Here is a 21,661-nt window from a genome sequence, read left to right on the forward strand (position 1 = left end):
TTAGTACCCCCAGAGTAGTATCCCCCCTCAGGGTAGTATCCCCCCCCAGAGTAGTATCCCCCCAGAGTAGTATCCCCCCAGAGTAGTAACCCCCCCCTGAGTAGTAACCCCCCCTGAGTAGTACCCCCCAGAGTAGTATCCCCCCCAGAGTAGTATCCCCCCCAGAGTAGTATCCCCCCCAGAGTAGCATCCCCCCCCAGAGCAGCATCCCCCCCAGAGCAGCATCCCCCCCAGAGCAGCATCCCCCCCCAGAGCAGCATCCCCCCCCAGAGCAGCATCCCCCAGAGCAGCATCCCCCCCAGAGTAGTATCCCCCCCCCAGAGCAGTATCCCCCCCAGAGTAGTATCCCCCCCCCCAGAGTAGTATCCCCCCCAGAGCAGTATCCCCCCCCCCAGAGCAGCATCCCCCCCAGAGCAGCATCCCCCCCAGAGCAGTATCCCCCCCAGAGTAGTATCCCCCCAGAGTAGTATCGCTCTTAGTATCCCCCTGAGTAGTACCCCCCTGAGTAGTACCCCCCAGAGCAGCATCACCCCCCCAGAGTAGTATCCCCCCCCCAGAGTAGTATCCCCCCCAGAGTAGTATCCCCCCAGAGTAGTGTCCCCCCCAGAGTAGTGTCCCCCCCAGAGTAGTGTCCCCCCCAGAGTAGTATCCCCCCAGAGTAGTATCCCCCCAGAGTAGTATCCCCCCAGAGTAGTATCCCCCCAGAGTAGTACCCCCCCCCCCAGAGTAGTATCCCCCCCAGAGTAGTTTCCCCCCCAGAGTAGTTTCCCCCCCAGAGTAGTGTCCCCCCCAGAGTAGTATCCCCCCCAGAGTAGTATCCCCCCCAGAGTAGTATCCCCCCCAGAGTAGTATCCCCCCCAGAGTAGTGTCCCCCCCAGAGTAGTGTCCCCCCCAGAGTAGTGTCCCCCCCAGAGTAGTGTCCCCCCCAGAGTAGTGTCCCCCCCAGAGTAGTATTCCCCCCCAGAGTAGTATTCCCCCCCAGAGTAGTACCCCCCCCCCCCCCCCCCCCAGAGTAGTATCCCCCCCCAGAGTAGTATCCCCCTGAGTAGTACCCCCCTACGTAGGGCGGCTGTAGCCTGTGCTGTATTAAGGTTGTTGTCTTGCAAAACAGTACATTCCAATCCACAGCATCATGGGATTAGTTCTTCTCTCTCTGTGTGTTAGACAACACCAGTGTGAGCAGCCTGAGTAACCCTGGTCCTGCTGCCCCACCCACCAAGAGGATCGCCTTCCTGTTTGACTCCACCCTCACCGCCTTCCTCATGATGGGGAACCTCTCTCCAGTACGTCCCCTAACCTCTGAACCCTGACCCCTAACCCTCACCACCTTTCTCATGATTTTTTTATTATTATTCTCCAATGAGTCCTCTGATTCTAACAGTTCTGTGACTTCAATATATCTTTCAAAATCTTATTTCTGCAAAATGTTTTAAAATTATCCCTGATTCCATAGACTATTACTCGACTCTTTTGCAAACATCAGTATTGAAATCTCCTAACGAAATGATTTCCTTCACCAGAGATTCATTACAGTTTGACAACACAATTTCAAGACCTTCATAGAATGCATTCTGATTGGGCGGCTTGTAACACACCCCCAACAAATCGGTTTTGGTTTTGGGAAAGCAGATATCCAGCCAGACATTCTCCAGATCAGCGATTAAATCCAATCTGACGTTGTATGCAATGTTCGGTCTAACAAAGGCACATATCCCCCCACAGTGCTGATTCTGATCCTTCCTAACAACAGAGTAATTGGGTCACAAACCAGTAAAATACGTAGAGCTGTGTTACTCTCGTTCATGTAGTGTTAGATGTAGTAGTGTTAGATGCACAGTGCCTTGCGAAAGTATTCGGCCCCCTTGAACTTTGCGACCTTTTGCCACATTTCAGGCTTCAAACATAAAGATATAAAACTGTCTTTTTTTGTGAAGAATCAACAACAAGTGGGACACAATCATGAAGTGGAACGACATTTATTGGATATTTCAAACTTTTTTAACAAATCAAAAACTGAAAAATTGGGCGTGCAAAATTATTCAGCCCCCTTAAGTTAATACTTTGTAGCGCCACCTTTTGCTGCGATTACAGCTGTAAGTCGCTTGGGGTATGTCTCTATCAGTTTTGCACATCGAGAGACTGACATTTTTTCCCATTCCTCCTTGCAAAACAGCTCGAGCTCAGTGAGGTTGGATGGAGAGCATTTGTGAACAGCAGTTTTCAGTTCTTTCCACAGATTCTCGATTGGATTCAGGTCTGGACTTTGACTTGGCCATTCTAACACCTGGATATGTTTATTTTCGAACCATTCCATTGTAGATTTTGCTTTATGTTTTGGATCATTGTCTTGTTGGAAGACAAATCTCCGTCCCAGTCTCAGGTCTTTTGCAGACTCCATCAGGTTTTCTTCCAGAATGGTCCTGTATTTGGCTCCATCCATCTTCCCATCAATTTTAACCATCTTCCCTGTCCCTGCTGAAGAAAAGCAGGCCCAAACCATGATGCTGCCACCACCATGTTTGACAGTGGGGATGGTGTGTTCAGCTGTGTTGCTTTTACGCCGAACATAACGTTTTGCATTGTTGCCAAAAAGTTCAATTTTGGTTTCATCTGACCAGAGCACCTTCTTCCACATGTTTGGTGTGTCTCCCAGGTGGCTTGTGGCAAACTTTAAACAACACTTTTTATGGATATCTTTAAGAAATGGCTTTCTTCTTGCCACTCTTCCATAAAGGCCAGATTTGTGCAATATACGACTGATTGTTGTCCTATGGACAGAGTCTCCCACCTCAGCTGTAGATCTCTGCAGTTCATCCAGAGTGATCATGGGCCTCTTGGCTGCACCTCTGATCAGTCTTCTCCTTGTATGAGCTGAAAGTTTAGAGGGACGGCCAGGTCTTGGTAGATTTGCAGTGGTCTGATACTCCTTCCATTTCAATATTATCGCTTGCCTAGTGCTCCTTGGGATGTTTAAAGCTTGGGAAATCTTTTTGTATCCAAATCCGGCTTTAAACTTCTTCACAACAGTATCTCGGACCTGCCTGGTGTGTTCCTTGTTCTTCATGATGCTCTCTGCGCTTTTAACGGACCTCTGAGACTATCACAGTGCAGGTGCATTTATATGGAGACTTGATTACACACAGGTGGATTGTATTTATCATCATTAGTCATTTAGGTCAACATTGGATCATTCAGAGATCCTCACTGAACTTCTGGAGAGAGTTTGCTGCACTGAAAGTAAAGGGGCTGAATAATTTTGCACGCCCAATTTTTCAGTTTTTGATTTGTTAAAAAAGTTTGAAATATCCAATAAATGTCGTTCCACTTCATGATTGTGTCCCACTTGTTGTTGATTCTTCACAAAAAAATACAGTTTTATATCTTTATGTTTGAAGCCTGAAATGTGGCAAAAGGTCGCAAAGTTCAAGGGGGCCGAATACTTTCGCAAGGCACTGTAGTAGTATTAGGGGTATTCATACCCTACCAGGGGACTGGAGCCCCTCTATCCCCTACAGAGGGGTATTCATCTCTTACCCTACCAGGGGACTGGAGCCCCTCTATCCCCTACAGAGGGGTATTCATCTCTTACCCTACCAGGGGACTGGAGCCACTCTATCCCCTACAGAGGGGTATTCATACCCTACCAGGGGACTGGAGCCCCTCTATCCCCTAAATCAGTCCCCATTCCCCATCACCCACCTGGTGTCCCAGGTCTAAATCAGTCCCTGATTAGAGGGGAATAACCCACCTGGTGTCCCAGGTCTAAATCAGTCCCTGATTAGAGGGGAATCACCCACCTGGTGTCCCAGGTCTAAATCAGGCCCTGATTAGAGGGGAATCACCCACCTGGTGTCCCAGGTTTAAATCAGTCCCTGATTAGAGGGGAATCACCCACCTGGTGTCCCAGGTCTAAATCAGGCCCTGATTAGAGGGGAATCACCCACCTGGTGTCCCAGGTCTAAATCAGGCCCTGATTAGAGGGGAATCACCCACCTGGTGTCCCAGGTCTAAATCAGGCCCTGATTAGAGGGGAATCACCCACCTGGTGTCCCAGGTCTAAATCAGGCCCTGATTAGAGGGGAATCACCCACCTGGTGTCCCAGGTCTAAATCAGGCCCTGATTAGAGGGGAATCACCCACCTGGTGTCCCAGGTCTAAATCAGGCCCTGATTAGAGGGGAATCACCCACCTGGTGTCCCAGGTCTAAATCAGGCCCTGATTAGAGGGGAATCACCCACCTGGTGTCCCAGGTCTAAATCAGGCCCTGATTAGAGGGGAATCATCCACCTGGTGTCCCAGGTTTAAATCAGGCCCTGATTAGAGGGGAATCACCCACCTGGTGTCCCAGGTCTAAATCAGGCCCTGATTAGAGGGGAATCACCCACCTGGTGTCCCAGGTTTAAATCAGTCCCTGACTAGAGGGGGATCACCCACCTGGTGTCCCAGGTCTAAATCAGGCCCTGATTAGAGGGGAATCACCCACCTGGTGTCCCAGGTCTAAATCAGGCCCTGATTAGAGGGGAATCACCCACCTGGTGTCCCAGGTCTAAATCAGGCCCTGTTTAGAGGGGAATCACCCACCTGGTGTCCCAGGTCTAAATCAGTCCCTGATTAGAGGGGAATCACCCACCTGGTGTCCCAGGTCTAAATCAGGCCCTGATTAGAGGGGAATCACCCACCTGGTGTCCCAGGTCTAAATCAGGCCCTGATTAGAGGGGAATCACCCACCTGGTGTCCCAGGTCTAAATCAGGCCCTGATTAGAGGGGAATCACCCACCTGGTGTCCCAGGTCTAAATCAGGCCCTGATTAGAGGGGAATCACCCACCTGGTGTCCCAGGTCTAAATCAGGTCCTGATTAGAGGGGAATCATCCACCTGGTGTCCCAGGTTTAAATCAGGCCCTGATTAGAGGGGAATCACCCACCTGGTGTCCCAGGTCTAAATCAGGCCCTGATTAGAGGGGAATCACCCACCTGGTGTCCCAGGTTTAAATCAGTCCCTGACTAGAGGGGACTCACCCACCTGGTGTCCCAGGTCCAATTCAGGCCCTGATTAGAGGGGAATCACCCACCTGGTGTCCCAGGTCTAAATCAGGCCCTGATTAGAGTGGAATCACCCACCTGGTGTCCCAGGTCTAAATCAGGCCCTGTTTAGAGGGGAATCACCCACCTGGTGTCCCAGGTCTAAATCAGTCCCTGATTAGAGGGGAATCACCCACCTGGTGTCCCAGGTCTAAATCAGGCCCTGATTAGAGAGGAACGATGAAAACATAGCAGTGGGACTGGCTTCAAGGTCCAGAGTTGAGTTTGAGGGTACTAAACCATGTCTCTGCTCTCCCCCTCAGAACCTGAAGAGCCATGCGGTCACCATGTTTGAGGTGGGGAAGCTGTCAGACGAGACCCTGGACAGCTTTCTGATGGAGCTGGATAAAGTAAGCTGTGTGTCTGTGTGTGTCTTAATAGGCTTTATGTGAACTAACAGAGGGGCTTTATGTGAACTAACAGAGGGGCTTTATGTGAACTAACAGAGGGGCTTTATGTGAACTAACAGAGGGGCTTTATGTGAACTAACAGAGGGGCTTTATGTGAACTAACAGAGGGGCTTTATGTGAACTAACAGAGGGGCTTTATGTGAACTAACAGAGGGGCTTTATGTGAACTAACAGAGGGGCTTTATGTGAACTAACAGAGGGGCTTTATGTGAACTAACAGAGGGGCTTTATGTGAACTAACAGAGGGGCTTTATGTGAACTAACAGAGGGGCTTTATGTGAACTAACAGAGGGGCTTTATGTGAACTAACAGAGGGGCTTTATGTGAACTAACAGAGACAACGTAATATGGCCGCCTCAAATACACAACACACTCACAGGAACGCATACACAGGCATGCATACACAACACACTCACAGGAACGCATACACAGGCATGCATACACAACACACTCACAGGAACGCATACACAGGCATGCATACACAACACACTCACAGGAACGCATACACAGGCATGCATACACAACACACTCACAGGAACGCATACACAGGCATGCATACACAACACACTCACAGGAACGCATACACAGGCATGCATACACAACACACTCACAGGAACGCATACACAGGCATGCATACACAACACACTCACAGGAACGCATACACAGGCATGCATACACAACACACTCACAGGAACGCATACACAGGCATGCATACACAACACACTCACAGGAACGCATACACAGGCATGCATACACAACACACTCACAGGAACGCATACACAGGCATGCATACACAACACACTCACAGGAACGCATACACAGGCATGCATACACAACACACTCACAGGAATGCATACACAGGCATGCATACACAACACACTCACAGGAACGCATACACAGGCATGCATACACAACACACTCACAGGAACGCATACACAGGCATGCATACACAACACACTCACAGGAACGCATACACAGGCATGCATACACAACACACTCACAGGAACGCATACACAGGCATGCATACACAGGCATGCATACACAACACACTCACAGGAACGTATACACAGGCATGCATACACAACACACTCACAGGAACGCATACACAGGCATGCATACACAGGCATGCATACACAACACACTCACAGGAACGTATACACAGGCATGCATACACAACACACTCACAGGAACGCATACACAGGCATGCATACACAACACACTCACAGGAACGCATACACAGGCATGCACACACACACGACAGTATTTAAGACATAACTGCACACACACCAGCCCAATCTTTTGACAGGGTTGTTGTTGAGAGTTGTCTTGTTGTCAATCAGGAAGAGAGCACAGGTACTAACATCTCTGTCTGTCTCTCTCTCTCTCTCTCCCCCCCCTCCCTCAGGTAGAGAGCACAGGTACTAACATCTCTGTCTGTCTCTCTCTCTCTCTCCCCCCCCTCCCTCAGGTAGAGAGCACAGGTACTAACATCTCTGTCTGTCTCTCTCTCTCTCTCCCCCCTCCCTCAGGTAGAGAGCACAGGTACTAACATCTCTGTCTGTCTCTCTCTCTCTCTCCCCCCCTCCCTCAGGTAGAGAGCACAGGTACTAACATCTCTGTCTGTCTCTCTCTCTCTCTCTCCCCCTCCCTCAGGTAGAGAGCACAGGTACTAACATCTCTGTCTGTCTCTCTCTCTCTCTCTCCCCCCCTCCCTCAGGTAGAGAGCACAGGTACTAACATCTCTGTCTGTCTCTCTCTCTCTCCCCCCCCTCCCTCAGGTAGAGAGCACAGGTACTAACATCTCTGTCTGTCTCTCTCTCTCTCCCCCCTCCCTCAGGTAGAGAGCACAGGTACTAACATCTCTGTCTGTCTCTCTCTCTCTCTCTCCCCCCCTCCCTCAGGTAGAGAGCACAGGTACTAACATCTCTGTCTGTCTCTCTCTCTCTCTCTCCCCCCTCCCTCAGGTAGAGAGCACAGGTACTAACATCTCTGTCTGTCTCTCTCTCTCTCTCTCCCCCCCTCCCTCAGGTAGAGAGCACAGGTACTAACATCTCTGTCTGTCTCTCTCTCTCTCTCTCCCCCCCCTCCCTCAGGTAGAGAGCACAGGTACTAACATCTCTGTCTGTCTCTCTCTCTCTCTCTCCCCCCCCCTCCCTCAGGTAGAGAGCACAGGTACTAACATCTCTGTCTGTCTCTCTCTCTCTCTCTCCCCCCTCCCTCAGGTAGAGAGCACAGGTACTAACATCTCTGTCTGTCTCTCTCTCTCTCTCTCCCCCCCTCCCTCAGGTAGAGAGCACAGGTACTAACATCTCTGTCTGTCTCTCTCTCTCTCTCCCTCCCCTCCCTCAGGTAGAGAGCACAGGTACTAACATCTCTGTCTGTCTCTCTCTCTCTCTCTCCCCCCCCTCCCTCAGGTAGAGAGCACAGGTACTAACATCTCTGTCTGTCTCTCTCTCTCTCTCTCCCCCCCTCCCTCAGGTAGAGAGCACAGGTACTAACATCTCTGTCTGTCTCTCTCTCTCTCTCTCCCCCCTCCCTCAGGTAGAGAGCACAGGTACTAACATCTCTGTCTGTCTCTCTCTCTCTCTCTCCCCCCCCTCCCTCAGGTAGAGAGCACAGGTACTAACATCTCTGTCTGTCTCTCTCTCTCTCTCTCCCCCCCTCCCTCAGGTAGAGAGCACAGGTACTAACATCTCTGTCTGTCTCTCTCTCTCTCTCTCCCCCCCCTCCCTCAGGTAGAGAGCACAGGTACTAACATCTCTGTCTGTCTCTCTCTCTCTCTCTCCCCCCCCTCCCTCAGGTAGAGAGCACAGGTACTAACATCTCTGTCTCTCTCTCTCTCTCTCTCCCCCCTCCCTCAGGTAGAGAGCACAGGTACTAACATCTCTGTCTGTCTCTCTCTCTCTCTCTCCCCCCCCCTCCCTCAGGTAGAGAGCACAGGTACTAACATCTCTGTCTGTCTCTCTCTCTCTCTCTCCCCCCCCTCCCTCAGGTAGAGAGCACAGGTACTAACATCTCTGTCTGTCTCTCTCTCTCTCTCTCCCCCCTCCCTCAGGTAGAGAGCACAGGTACTAACATCTCTGTCTGTCTCTCTCTCTCTCTCTCCCCCCCCCTCCCTCAGGTAGAGAGCACAGCAGAGGGTGAGGCCCAGAAGTATTTTGACCATGTTACTAACCCCTCTCTCTCTCCCCCTCCCTCCGTCAGGTAGAGAGCACGCCGGAGGGCGAGGCCCAGAGGTATTTTGACCATGTTACTAACCTCTCTCTCTCTCTCTCTCTGTCTCTCTCCCCCTCCCTCCCTCAGGTAGAGAGCACAGCAGAGGGCGAGGCCCAGAAGTATTTTGACCATGTTACTAACCCCTCTCTCTCTGTCTCTCTCCCCCTCCCTCCCTCAGGTAGAGAGCACGCCGGAGGGCGAGGCCCAGAGGTATTTTGACCATGTTACTAACCCCTCTCTCTCTATCTCTCTCTCTCCTCCCTCAGGTAGAGAGCACGGCGGAGGGCGAGGCCCAGAGGTATTTTGACCATGTTACTAACCCCTCTCTCTCTCCCCTCCCTCCCTCAGGTAGAGAGCACGCCGGAGGGCGAGGCCCAGAGGTATTTTGACCATGTTACTAACCCCTCTCTCTCTGTCTCTCTCCCCCTCCCTCCCTCAGGTAGAGAGCACAGCAGAGGGCGAGGCCCAGAGGTATTTTGACCATGTTACTAACCCCTCTCTCTCTGTCTCTCTCCCCCTCCCTCCCTCAGGTAGAGAGCACAGCAGAGGGCGAGGCCCAGAGGTATTTTGACCATGTTACTAACCCTTCTCTCTCTCTCTCCCCTCCCTCCCTCAGGTAGAGAGCACAGCAGAGGGCGAGGCCCAGAGGTATTTTGACCACGCTCTGACCCTCAGGAACACCATCCTGTTTCTCCGCTACAACAAGGAACTAACCACCGACCAGGGCCCAGACCTGCCTAACAACGGTAACTAACAACACAACTTACAGTCTCTTCCTTTAGTTAGGAAGAAATAACTCTTATTATTAAAAGTAGTTGGAATTAAAAATGAAAGTTGTAGTTAAAAGTTGTGAGATATTGATATTCAGTGTGCAAGTAATTAGTAGCGTTAACATGTAAGTAGTTAGTAGATTTAACTTGTTAGTAGATTTAACATGTAATTAGTTAGTAGCTTTAACATCCTGCATGTAAGTAGTTAGTAGCTTTAACAGCTTGTCTGTAAGTAGTTAGTAGCTTTAACATCCTGTCTGTAAGTAGTTAGTAGCTTTAACATCCTGTCTGTAAGTAGTTAGTAGCTTTAACAGCCTGTCTGTAAGTAGTTAGTAGCTTTAACATCCTGTCTGTAAGTAGTTAGTAGCTTTAACATCCTGTCTGTAAGTAGTTAGTAGCTTTAACATCCTGTCTGTAAGTAGTTAGTAGCTTTAACAGCTTGTCTGTTGTCTGTAAGTAGTTAGTAGCTTTAACATCCTGTCTGTAAGTAGTTAGTAGCTTTAACATCCTGTCTGTAAGTAGTTAGTAGCTTTAACATCCTGTCTGTAAGTAGTTAGTAGCTTTAACATCCTGTCTGTAAGTAGTTAGTAGCTTTAACAGCTTGTCTGTAAGTAGTTAGTAGCTTTAACATCCTGTCTGTAAGTAGTTAGTAGCTTTAACAGCCTGTCTGTAAGTAGTTAGTAGCTTTAACATCCTGTCTGTAAGTAGTTAGTAGCTTTAACATCCTGTCTGTAAGTAGTTAGTAGCTTTAACAGCCTGTCTCTAAGTAGTTAGTAGCTTTAACATCCTGTCTGTAAGTAGTTAGTAGCTTTAACATCCTGTCTAAGTGTTGTTTTGGTTTTAGTGTTTTTGGTGGTGCTTTTTGAGACACACACTCTGAATTCAGAATGAACGTAGACACACACTCTGAATTCAGAAGGAACGTAGAGAGACACACTCTGAATTCAGAATGAACGTAGAGACACACACTCTGAATTCAGAAGGAACGAAGAGACACACACTGAATTCAGAATGAACGTAGAGACACACACTCTGAATTCAGAATGAACGTAGAGACACACACTCTGAATTCAGAATGAATGTAGAGACACACACTCTGAATTCAGAAGGAACGTAGAGAGACACACTCTGAATTCAGAAGGAACGTAGAGACACACACTCTGAATTCAGAATGAATGTAGAGACACACACTCTGAATTCAGAATGAATGTAGAGACACACACTCTGAATTCAGAATGAACGTAGAGAGACACACTCTGAATTCAGAATGAATGTAGAGACACACACTCTGAATTCAGAATGAATGTAGAGACACACACTCTGAATTCAGAATGAACGTAGAGAGACACACTCTGAATTCAGAATGAACGTAGACACACACACTCTGAATTCAGAATGAATGTAGAGACACACACTCTGAATTCAGAATGAACGTAGAGACACACACTCTGAATTCAGAATGAACGTAGAGACACACACTCTGAATTCAGAATGAACGTAGAGAGACACACTCTGAATTCAGAATGAATGTAGAGACACACACTCTGAATTCAGAATGAACGTAGAGACACACACTCTGAATTCAGAATGAATGTAGAGACACACACTCTGAATTCAGAATGAACGTAGAGACACACACTCTGAATTCAGAATGAACGTAGAGAGACACACTCTGAATTCAGAATGAATGTAGAGACACACACTCTGAATTCAGAATGAACGTAGAGAGACACACTCTGAATTCAGAATGAACGTAGAGAGACACACTCTGAATTCAGAATGAATGTAGAGACACACACTCTGAATTCAGAATGAACGTAGAGAGACACACTCTGAATTCAGAATGAACGTAGAGACACACACTCTGAATTCAGAAGGAACGAAGAGACACACACTGAATTCAGAATGAACGTAGAGACACACACTCTGAATTCAGAATGAATGTAGAGACACACACTCTGAATTCAGAATGAACGTAGAGACACACACTCTGAATTCAGAATGAACGTAGAGACACACACTCTGAATTCAGAATGAATGTAGAGACACACACTCTGAATTCAGAATGAACGTAGAGACACACACTCTGAATTCAGAATGAATGTAGAGACACACACTCTGAATTCAGAATGAACGTAGAGACACACACTCTGAATTCAGAATGAACGTAGAGAGACACACTCTGAATTCAGAATGAATGTAGAGACACACACTCTGAATTCAGAATGAACGTAGAGAGACACACTCTGAATTCAGAATGAACGTAGAGACACACACTCTGAATTCAGAATGAACGTAGAGAGACACACTCTGAATTCAGAATGAACGTAGAGACACACACTCTGAATTCAGAAGGAACGAAGAGACACACACTCTGAATTCAGAATGAACGTAGAGACACACACTCTGACCTTTATTTTATTTTTTTAACAACTTTCCGTTTTAAAAAATCATTCTTTAGAGTGGGAAGGTTACAAAAACAATCAATGAAATGATAACCCATTCCCCCTCTCCTCAGTCCCCATTCCCCCTCTCCTCAGTCCCCATCCAACCTCTCCTCGGTCCCCACCCAACCTCTCCTCGGTCCCCACCCAACCTCTCCTCGGTCCCCATACAACCTCTCCTCGGTCCCCACCCAACCTCCCCTCGGTCCCCACCCAACCTCCCCTCGGTCCCCACCCACCCTCTCCTCTGTCCCCACCCACCCTCTCCTCGGTCCGTCCCCATCCAACCTCTCCTCGGTCCGTCCCCATCCAACCTCTCCTCGGTCCGTCCCCATCCAACCTCTCTTCGGTCCGTCCCCATGTGTAATTGATCCCCCCCAGGCCTTGCTCCGCTGTGAGAGTCTGCTGGAACTGATTGGTCCGTGTGTCATTGACCCCCCCCCCCCCCCCCAGGCCTCGCTCTGCTGTGAGAGTCTGCTGCATCTGATTGGTCCGTGTGTCATTGACCCCCCCCAGGCCTCGCTCTGCTGTGAGAGTCTGCTGCATCTGATTGGTCCGTGTGTGATTGACCCCCCCCCCCCAGGCCTCGCTCTGCTGTGAGAGTCTGTTCTGCCTTATTATTATTCGACCATGCTGGTCATTTATGAACATTTGAACATCTTGGCCATGTTCTGTTATAATCTCCACCCGGCACAGCCAGAAGAGGACTGGCCATCCCACATATGCTCTCTCTAATTCTCTCTTTCTTTCTCTCTCTCGGAGGACCTGAGCCCTAGGACCATGCCCCAGGAATACCTGACATGATGACTCCTTGCTGTCCCCAGTCCACCTGACCGTGCTGCTGCTCCAGTTTAAACTGTTCTGCCTTATTATTATTCGACCATGCTGGTCATTTATGAACATTTGAACATCTTGGGCATGTTCTGTTATAATCTCCACCCGGCACAGCCAGAAGAGGACTGGCCACCCCACATAGCCTGGTTCCTCTCTAGGTTTCTTCCTAGGTTCTGGCCTTTTCTAGGGAGTTTTTCCTAGCCACCGTGCTTCTACACCTGCATTGCTTGCTGTCTGGGGTTTTAGGCTGGGTTTCTGTACAGCACTTTGAGATATCAGCTGATGTACGAAGGGCTATATAAATAAATTTGATTTGATTTGATTTGCTGGAACTGATTGGTCCGTGTGTCATTGACCCCCCCCAGGCCTCGCTCCGCTGTGAGAGTCTGCTGCATCTGATTGGTCCGTGTGTAATTGACCCCCCCCAGGCCTCGCTCCGCTGTGAGAGTCTGCTGCATCTGATTGATCCGTGTGTCATTGACCCCCCCCCCAGGCCTCGCTCTGCTGTGAGAGTCTGCTGCATCTGATTGGTCCGTGTGTCATTGACCCCCCCCCAGGCCTCGCTCCGCTGTGAGAGTCTGCTGCATCTGATTGATCCGTGTGTGATTGATCCGTGTGTAATTGATCCCCCCCAGGCCTCCCCCTGGACATGCTCCACTGTGAGAGTCTGCTGCATCTGATTGGTCTGTGTGTGATTGACCCCCCCAGGCCTCCCCCTGGATATGCTCCGCTGTGAGAGTCTGCTGCATCTGATTGGTCCGTGTGTGTGATTGACCCCCCCCCCCTCCCCCTGGACATGCTCCACTGTGAGAGTCTGCTGCATCTGATTGGTCCGTGTGTAATTGGTCCGTGTGTGATTGACCCCCCCAGGCCTCCCCCTGGATATGCTCCGCTGTGAGAGTCTGCTGGGTCTAGACCAGGCCACCTGCAGCCGTGTCCTCAACAAGAACTACAAACTACTGGTCTCCATGGCACCGCTCAGCAACGAGATACGACCTATCAGCAGCTGCACGCCTCAGGTACACACTGGTCCCTCTTCACAGCCCCTCCTCTCACCACCCCGGGCAATGCTGGCTGCTCCTCTGTCTCTGACTAGAGCCTGTTGTGTGTGTATGTAATGTGTGTGTGTGTGTGTGTGTGTGTGTGTGTGTGTCTGGATCTATGTGTGTGTGTCCTATACAACTACAGGCTAACTTGTGTTATGTGCCTCTCTCCCCAGCCCTGTAGTCTGGGTTGGATCAATCTCAGTGCACGCTGCCCAGTGCGTGCCCGCGTGCACACACATAGAGACACACACATAGAGACACACACACAGGCTAACTTGTTTTTCTGTTCATTTATCAGTGTTGTGTTGCCGAGCCTGTCTCTCTGACTAACAGGACATGTTGCCAATCCTGTCTCTCTGACTAACAGGACATGTTGCCGTGGTGGATCAGTACCAGTCAGGAGGGTGGATCAGTACCAGTCATGAGGGTGGATCAGTACCAGTCATGAGGGTGGATCAGTACCAGTCATGAGGGTGGATCAGTACCAGTCATGAGGGTGGATCAGTACCAGTCATGAGGGTGGATCAGTACCAGTCAGGAGGGTGGATCAGTACCAGTCATGAGGGTGGATCAGTACCAGTCATGAGGGTGGATCAGTACCAGTCATGAGGGTGGATCAGTACCAGTCAGGAGGGAGGATCAGTACCAGTCATGAGGGTGGATCAGTACCACTCAGGAGGGTGGATCAGTACCACTCAGGAGGGTGGATCAGCACCAGTCAGGAGGGAGGATCAGCACCAGTCAGGAGGGAGGATCAGTACCAGTCAGAAGGGAGGATCAGTACCAGTCAGGAGGGAGGATCAGCACCAGTCAGGAGGGTGGATCAGCACCAGTCAGGAGGGTGGATCAGCACCAGTCAGGAGGGTGGATCAGTACCAGTCATGAGGGTGGATCAGTACCAGTCATGAGGGTGGATCAGTACCAGTCATGAGGGTGGATCAGTACCAGTCATGAGGGTGGATCAGTACCAGTCATGAGGGTGGATCAGTACCAGTCAGGAGGGTGGATCAGTACCAGTCATGAGGGTGGATCAGTACCAGTCATGAGGGTGGATCAGTACCAGTCAGGAGGGAGGATCAGTACCAGTCATGAGGGTGGATCAGTACCACTCAGGAGGGTGGATCAGTACCACTCAGGAGGGTGGATCAGCACCAGTCAGGAGGGAGGATCAGCACCAGTCAGGAGGGAGGATCAGCACCAGTCAGGAGGGAGGATCAGTACCAGTCAGAAGGGAGGATCAGTACCAGTCAGGAGGGAGGATCAGCACCAGTCAGGAGGGTGGATCAGCACCAGTCAGGAGGGTGGATCAGCACCAGTCAGGAGGGTGGATCAGTACCAGTCAGGAGGGAGGATCAGTACCAGTCAGGAGGGTGGATCAGTACCAGTCAGGAGGGTGGATCAGTACCAGTCAGGAGGGAGGATCAGTACCAGTCAGGAGGGAGGATCAGTACCAGTCAGGAGGGAGGATCAGTACCAGTCAGGAGGGAGGATCAGTACCAGTCAGGAGGGAGGATCAGTACCAGTCAGGAGGGTGGATCAGTACCAGTCAGGAGGGAGGATCAGTACCAGTCAGGAGGGAGGATCAGTACCAGTCAGGAGGGAGGATCAGTACCAGTCAGGAGGGTGGATCAGTACCAGTCAGGAGGGTGGATCAGTACCAGTCAGGAGGGTGGATCAGTACCAGTCAGGAGGGAGGATCAGTACCAGTCAGGAGGGAGGATCAGTACCACTCAGGAGGGTGGAACAGTACCAGTCAGGAGGGAGGATCAGTACCAGTCAGGAGGGTGGATCAGTACCAGTCAGGAGAGTGGATCAGTACCAGTCAGGAGGGTGGATCAGTACCAGTCAGGAGGGTGGATCAGTACCAGTCAGGAGGGTGGATCAGTACCAGTCAGGAGGGAGGATCAGTACCAGTCAGGAGGGAGGATCAGTACCACTCAGGAGGGGGGATCAGTACCAGTCAGGAGGGAGGATCAGTACCAGTCAGGAGGGAGGATCAGTACCACTCAGGAGGGTGGAACAGTACCACTCAGGAGGGTGGATCAGTACAACTCAGGAGGGTGGATCAGTACCAGTCAGGAGGGAGGATCAGTACCAGTCAGGAGGGAGGATCAGTACCAGTCAGGAGGGTGGATCAGTACCAGTCAGGAGGGAGGATCAGTACCACTCAGGAGGGTGGAACAGTACCACTCAGGAGGGTGGATCAGTACCAGTCAGGAGGGTGGATCAGTACCAGTCAGGAGGGAGGATCAGTACCAGTCAGGAGGGTGGATCAGTACCAGTCAGGAGGGTGGATCAGTACCAGTCAGGAGGGAGGATCAGGCTTGTAAATTCAATAAACTTTGTTAGTTGATGGATTGAATTGAACACTGAGCTGACCCCATCCTTGGCTGGGATACAGCTAATCAGACTGAGGTATTGGTACTTAAAGTTGCATGTGCTTTTTCCTGTCCCTATTCAACCATACATTCATTAATGGTATTGTTGTTCCCCTTGCAGCACATTGGGCCAGCCATCCCCGAGGTGAGCTCCATCTGGTTCAAGCTCTATCTGTACCATGTGACGGGCCAGGGTCCTCCCTCCCTGCTGCTGTCGAAGGGCTCCCGGCTCCGGAAACTACCAGATATCTTCCAGGTCAGTCTATAGAAACTACCAGACTGCTTCGAGGTCAGTCTATAGAAACTACGACTGCTTCCAAGTCAGTCTATAGAAACTACCAGACTGCTTCCAGGTCAGTCTATAGAAACTACGACTGCTTCCAGGTCAGTCTATAGAAACTACCAGACTGCTTCCAGGTCAGTCTATAGAAACTACGACTGCTTCCAGGTCAGTTTATAGAAACTACCAGACTGCTTCCAGGTCAGTCTATAGAAACTACCAGACTGCTTCCAGGTCAGTCTATAGAAACTACCAGACTGCTTCCAGGTCAGTCTATAGAAACTACGACTGCCTTCCAGGTCAGTCTATAGAAAAGACGACTGCTTTCAGGTCAGTCTATAGAAACTACCAGACTGCTTCCAGGTCAGTTTTAACTGTCCAATATTCTGTGGACTGGTTTCACAGACATACATTAATCTTTATCTTGGAATAAAAATATAATTCAATGGTAAACTTCCGTCTTAGTCTAGGACTTGGCTTTGTCTCTGTCTGGGAGACCGCTGGTCCTTGCTGTTAAGCCTTCTACCTGTCATCAGAAAGACAAACTCCAGTAAACCAATTATTGCATCAAAATACAGTTTCTCTGGTTGTGAGGATCCCTGGTGATTAATATGTTGTATGAGTTTCAGGTCTATGACAGGTTGCTGATCACTTCCTGGGGTCACGACCCTGGTGTGGTACCTTCGTCTAACGTGCTGACCATGCTCAATGACGCCCTCACACACTCCGCTGTACTCATACAGGTAAGAGACACATACACACCCAAGGCTTTGCATCTCAGTGCTAGAGGCGTAACTACAGACCCTGGTTCGATTCCAGGCTGTATCACAGTGGTCTAAGGCTCTGCATCTCAGTGCTAGAGGCGTCACTAAAGACCCTGGTTCAGCGGTCTAAGGTACTACATCTCAGTGCTAGAGGCGTCACTAAAGACCCTGGTTCAGTGGTCTAAGGTACTACATCTCAGTGCTAGAGGCGTCACTACAGAAAACACAAAAATGTGTTCTTCACTGCCTAGTTAAATAAAGGTTAAATAAAAATATATATAATTTAACCACACACACTCTAACGTAAGTCTCTCTGGGTCCACAGGGCCATGGGCTGCAGGGTCATGGAGAGACAGTTCACGTCCCCTTCCCGTTTGACCGGGAGGATCTCAAAGGAGGTAGCTGGTTCTCAAGCTGCTGATGCACTGCTATCTATCTGAGCTTGCAGAACTGACGATAGTATCTGATAATCAGAGACCTGTTACTTTCTCAAGCCCTCTCTTCTTTTGAATTTGGTTGACTACAAGAAGTGACACGTTAGAAGTATCACATGTAAGAGTTGATATACAAATCTTTCTGCGTAAACCTAGTTTAACCCTTTCTGCCCCCCCCTCCCCCACCCAGAGTTCTCCTCCTCCAACATGTGTGTCCACAAGGCCCTGCTGCTGCTGAGGGAGAAGGTGGATCTGGAGCACCAGTGTGGTTACATCACCATGCTCAACCCCAACAACAGGCACCGCAGGAGGGCCAGCGAGAGCTCCGACGGCAGGGGTGAGTGGAGTGGAGGACCGGGGTGGGATTGGGGGTAGGATCAGACGGCAGGGGTGAGTGGAGTGGAGGACCGGGGTGGGATTGGGGGTAGGATCAGACGGCAGGGGTGGGTAGCGGGGCAGGGTGGGAGTAGGTCTGATGGCAGGTGGGTAACAGTAACAGGGTAGGGTGGACAGGAGGAAGGTTACTGTGTCTTTTCAGTGACATTTACCAAGGCATTGATGCAATAACTATCTGCTAAGCAGCACCTGGCCAGGAGAAACTCAGGTGGATGGGAAAGACTCCTGTCCCTGAAGAAGCAGGAGACCCAGAACTAATGAGGAGGGCAGTCTGGTTGGCATCCTGGGTTCTGTTCCCTAAGCTGGAGACGCAGAACTAATGAGGAGGGCAGTCTGGTTGGCATCCTGGGTTCTGCTCCCTAAGCTGGAGACCCAGAACTAATGAGGAGGGTAGTCTGGTTGGCATCCTGGGTTCTGCTCCCTAAGCAGGAGACCCAGAACTAATGAGGAGGGCAGTCTGGTTGGCATCCTGGGTTCTGCTCCCTAAGCTGGAGACCCAGAACTAATGAGGAGGGCAGTCTGGTTGGCATCCTGGGTTCTGCTCCCTAAGCTGGAGACACAGAACTAATGAGGAGGGCAGTCTGGTTGGCATCCTGGGTTCTGCTTCCTAAGCTGGAGACCCAGAACTAATGAGGAGGGTAGTCTGGTTGGTATCCTGGGTTCTGCTCCCTAAGCAGGAGACCCAGAACTAATGAGGAGGGCAGTCTGGTTGGCATCCTGGGTTCTGCTCCCTAAGCTGGAGACCCAGAACTAATGAGGAGGGCAGTCTGGTTGGCATCCTGGGTTCTGCTCCCTAAACCGGAGACCCATAACTAATGAGGAGAGCAGTCTGGTTGGTATCTTGGGTTCTGCTCCCTAAGCTGGAGACCCAGAACTAATGAGGAGGGCAGTCTGGTTGGTATCCTGGGTTCTGCTCCCTAAGCTGGAGACCCAGAACTAATGAGGAGGGAAGTCTGGTTGGCATCCTGGGTTCTGCTCCCTAAGCAGGAGACCCATAACTAATGAGGAGGGCAGTCTGGTTGGCATCCTGGGTTCTGCTCCCTAAGCAGGAGACCCATAACTAATGAGGAGGGCAGTCTGGTTGGTATCCTGGGTTCTGCTCCAGCCAACTCTGTCTCCAGCCAACATGGAGCTTCTTGACCAAAGCAGAGACAGAATGACAACAAGGCTACAAGTGGACAACCTTCCTCTGGCTCACTGGCATGTTTCAAATGGCACTCTATTCCCTATATAGTGCACTTCCCTGTTCCATATATAGTGTACTACTTTAGACCAGGAGTTCTACTAAGCTATATGGAATTATTTTAAGAATGTCAAACCCATTTAGCCATTTGATTATGAATTTTAAGAGCCCTTGAAGTATTAAAAAATATATATATTTGATGAAAAATTGAATTGTATCTATTTGCCCATACAAATGCATTGAATAACAGATTCACTACATAGAACAACAGATATTATTGGCACTAAACTCTCTTAATATATAATTCCCTTCATTTTTTAAACTGGTACCGGGGGATCTTCAGATGAGTCTTGTGATTCTTGTGGGCGTCCTACAGCAAAACGTTCAACATGTTCGTTCGAGTCTCACCTTTTCATTTTAGTGTGTTGCCCACACTGTTGGGACGCTACAGACAGAAGTTGGCAGGTCAGCTGTGCCGACTTCCGATGAGTCCCAGGACACTTGTGGGGGTCATAGAGCAAAACAGAGAACACCGTCGTGTTCGCGAGAGTCTCACCTTTCCATAGAGGGGCCAAACCGTTCGTTCGCTACAGACATTTTCGTGAGAAGACCGATTTTTGGGATGTCTCGTGGTCTGACAAACACCGCTCCAGCTCTGCCACCTTTCACCAGAAGTGCGACATTGGCGTATGCGGCGCATCCAATGCAAAAGAACAGCCATCAGATAATGATAGCCATCAGTCTGGTTTAATGGTACCAGTGAGGTAACGATAGCCATCAGTCTGGTTTAATGGTACCAGCGAGGTACCGATAGCCATCAGTCTGGTTTAATGGTACCAGTAGCCATCAGTCTGGTTTAATGGTACCAGCGAGGTACCGATAGCCATCAGTCTGGTTTAGTGGTACCAGTGAGGTAACGATAGCCATCAGTCTGGTTTAATGGTACCAGCGAGGTAACGATAGCCATCAGTCTGGTTTAATGGTACCAGTAGCCATCAGTCTGGTTTAGTGGTACCAGCGAGGTAACGATAGCCATCAGTCTGGTTTAGTGGTACCAGCGAGGTAACGATAGCCATCAGTCTGGTTTAGTGGTACCAGCGAGGTAACGATAGCCATCAGTCTGGTTTAGTGGTACGAGCGAGATAACGATAGCCATCAGTCTGGTTTAGTGGTACCAGCGAGATAACGATAGCCATCAGTCTGGTTTAGTGGTACCAGCAAGATAACGATAGCCATCAGTCTGGTTTAGTGGTACCAGCGAGGTAACGATAGCCATCAGTCTGGTTTAGTGGTACCAGCGAGGTAACGATAGCCATCAGTCTGGTTTAGTGGTACCAGCGAGGTAACGATAGCCATCAGTCTGATTTAGTGGCACCAGCGAGGTAACGATAGCCATCAGTCTGATTTAGTGGCACCAGCGAGGTAACGATAGCCATCAGTCTGGTTTAGTGGTGCCAGCGAGGTAACGATAGCCATCAGTCTGGTTTAGTTGCGGTAACGATAGCCATCAGTCTGGTTTAGTTGCGGTAACGATAGCCATCCGTCTGGTTTAGTGGCACCGTCAAAGGTACCGATAGCCATCCGTCTGGTTTAGTGGCACCGCCCAGGCACCGATAGCCATCCGTCTGGTTTAGTGGCACCGCTCAGGCACCGATAGCCATCCGTCTGGTTTAGTGGCACCGCTCAGGCACCGATAGCCATCCGTCTGGTTTAGTGGCACCGCCCAGGCACCGATAGCCATCCGTTTAGTTTAGTGGCACCGCTCAGGCACCGATAGCCATCCGTCTGGTTTAGTGGCACCGCCCAGGCACCGATAGCCATCCGTCTGGTTTAGTGGCACCGGCAAGGCACCGATAGCCATCAGTCTGGTTTAGTGGTACCCGCGAGGTAACGATAGCCATCAGTCTGGTTTAATGGTGTTAAGGTACCAGTGAGGTAACGATAGCCATCAGTCTGGTTTAATGGTACCAGTGAGGTAACGATAGCCATCAGTCTGGTTTAATGGTGTTAAGGTACCAGTGAGGTAACGATAGCCATCAGTCTGGTTTAATGGTGCCAGTGAGGTAACGATAGCCATCAGTCTGGTTTAATGGTGTTAAGGTACCAGTGAGTTAACAATAGCCATCAGTCTGGTTTAATGGTGTTAAGGTACCAGTGAGACAATAATAGCCATCAGTCTGGTTTAATGATGTTAAGGTACCAGTGAGGTAACGATAGCCATCAGTCTGGTTTAATGGTGTTAAGGTACCAGTGAGGTAACAATAGCCATCAGTCTGGTTTAATGGTACCAGTGAGGTAATGATAGCCATCAGTCTGGTTTAATGGTGTTAAGGTACCAGTGAGGTAACGATAGCATCAGTCTGGTTTAATGGTGTTAAGGTACCAGTGAGGTAACGATAGCCATCAGTCTGGTTTAATGGTACCA

At 49.9% G+C, this 21,661-nt stretch overlaps 1 protein-coding gene across 2 annotated transcripts in view; it reads left to right on the forward strand.

The window, feature by feature from the left end:
• The window catches only part of LOC139373879 (protein FAM91A1), a 101,588-nt gene that overhangs the window by 52,926 nt on the left and 27,001 nt on the right, over nt 1-21,661 (forward strand). For both annotated transcript variants that reach the window (XM_071114974.1, XM_071114975.1), the window contains 8 exons: nt 1,165-1,283; nt 5,345-5,431; nt 9,324-9,453; nt 13,626-13,774; nt 16,301-16,435; nt 17,089-17,202; nt 17,549-17,621; nt 17,848-17,994. In XM_071114974.1, the coding sequence (XP_070971075.1) occupies nt 1,165-1,283; nt 5,345-5,431; nt 9,324-9,453; nt 13,626-13,774; nt 16,301-16,435; nt 17,089-17,202; nt 17,549-17,621; nt 17,848-17,994 (954 nt within the window). The remainder of the gene's footprint in view (nt 1-1,164; nt 1,284-5,344; nt 5,432-9,323; nt 9,454-13,625; nt 13,775-16,300; nt 16,436-17,088; nt 17,203-17,548; nt 17,622-17,847; nt 17,995-21,661) is intronic.

Source organism: Oncorhynchus clarkii, chromosome 18 (assembly GCF_045791955.1).
Source record: "Oncorhynchus clarkii lewisi isolate Uvic-CL-2024 chromosome 18, UVic_Ocla_1.0, whole genome shotgun sequence".
In the NCBI taxonomy this organism is placed as follows: domain Eukaryota; kingdom Metazoa; phylum Chordata; class Actinopteri; order Salmoniformes; family Salmonidae; genus Oncorhynchus; species Oncorhynchus clarkii.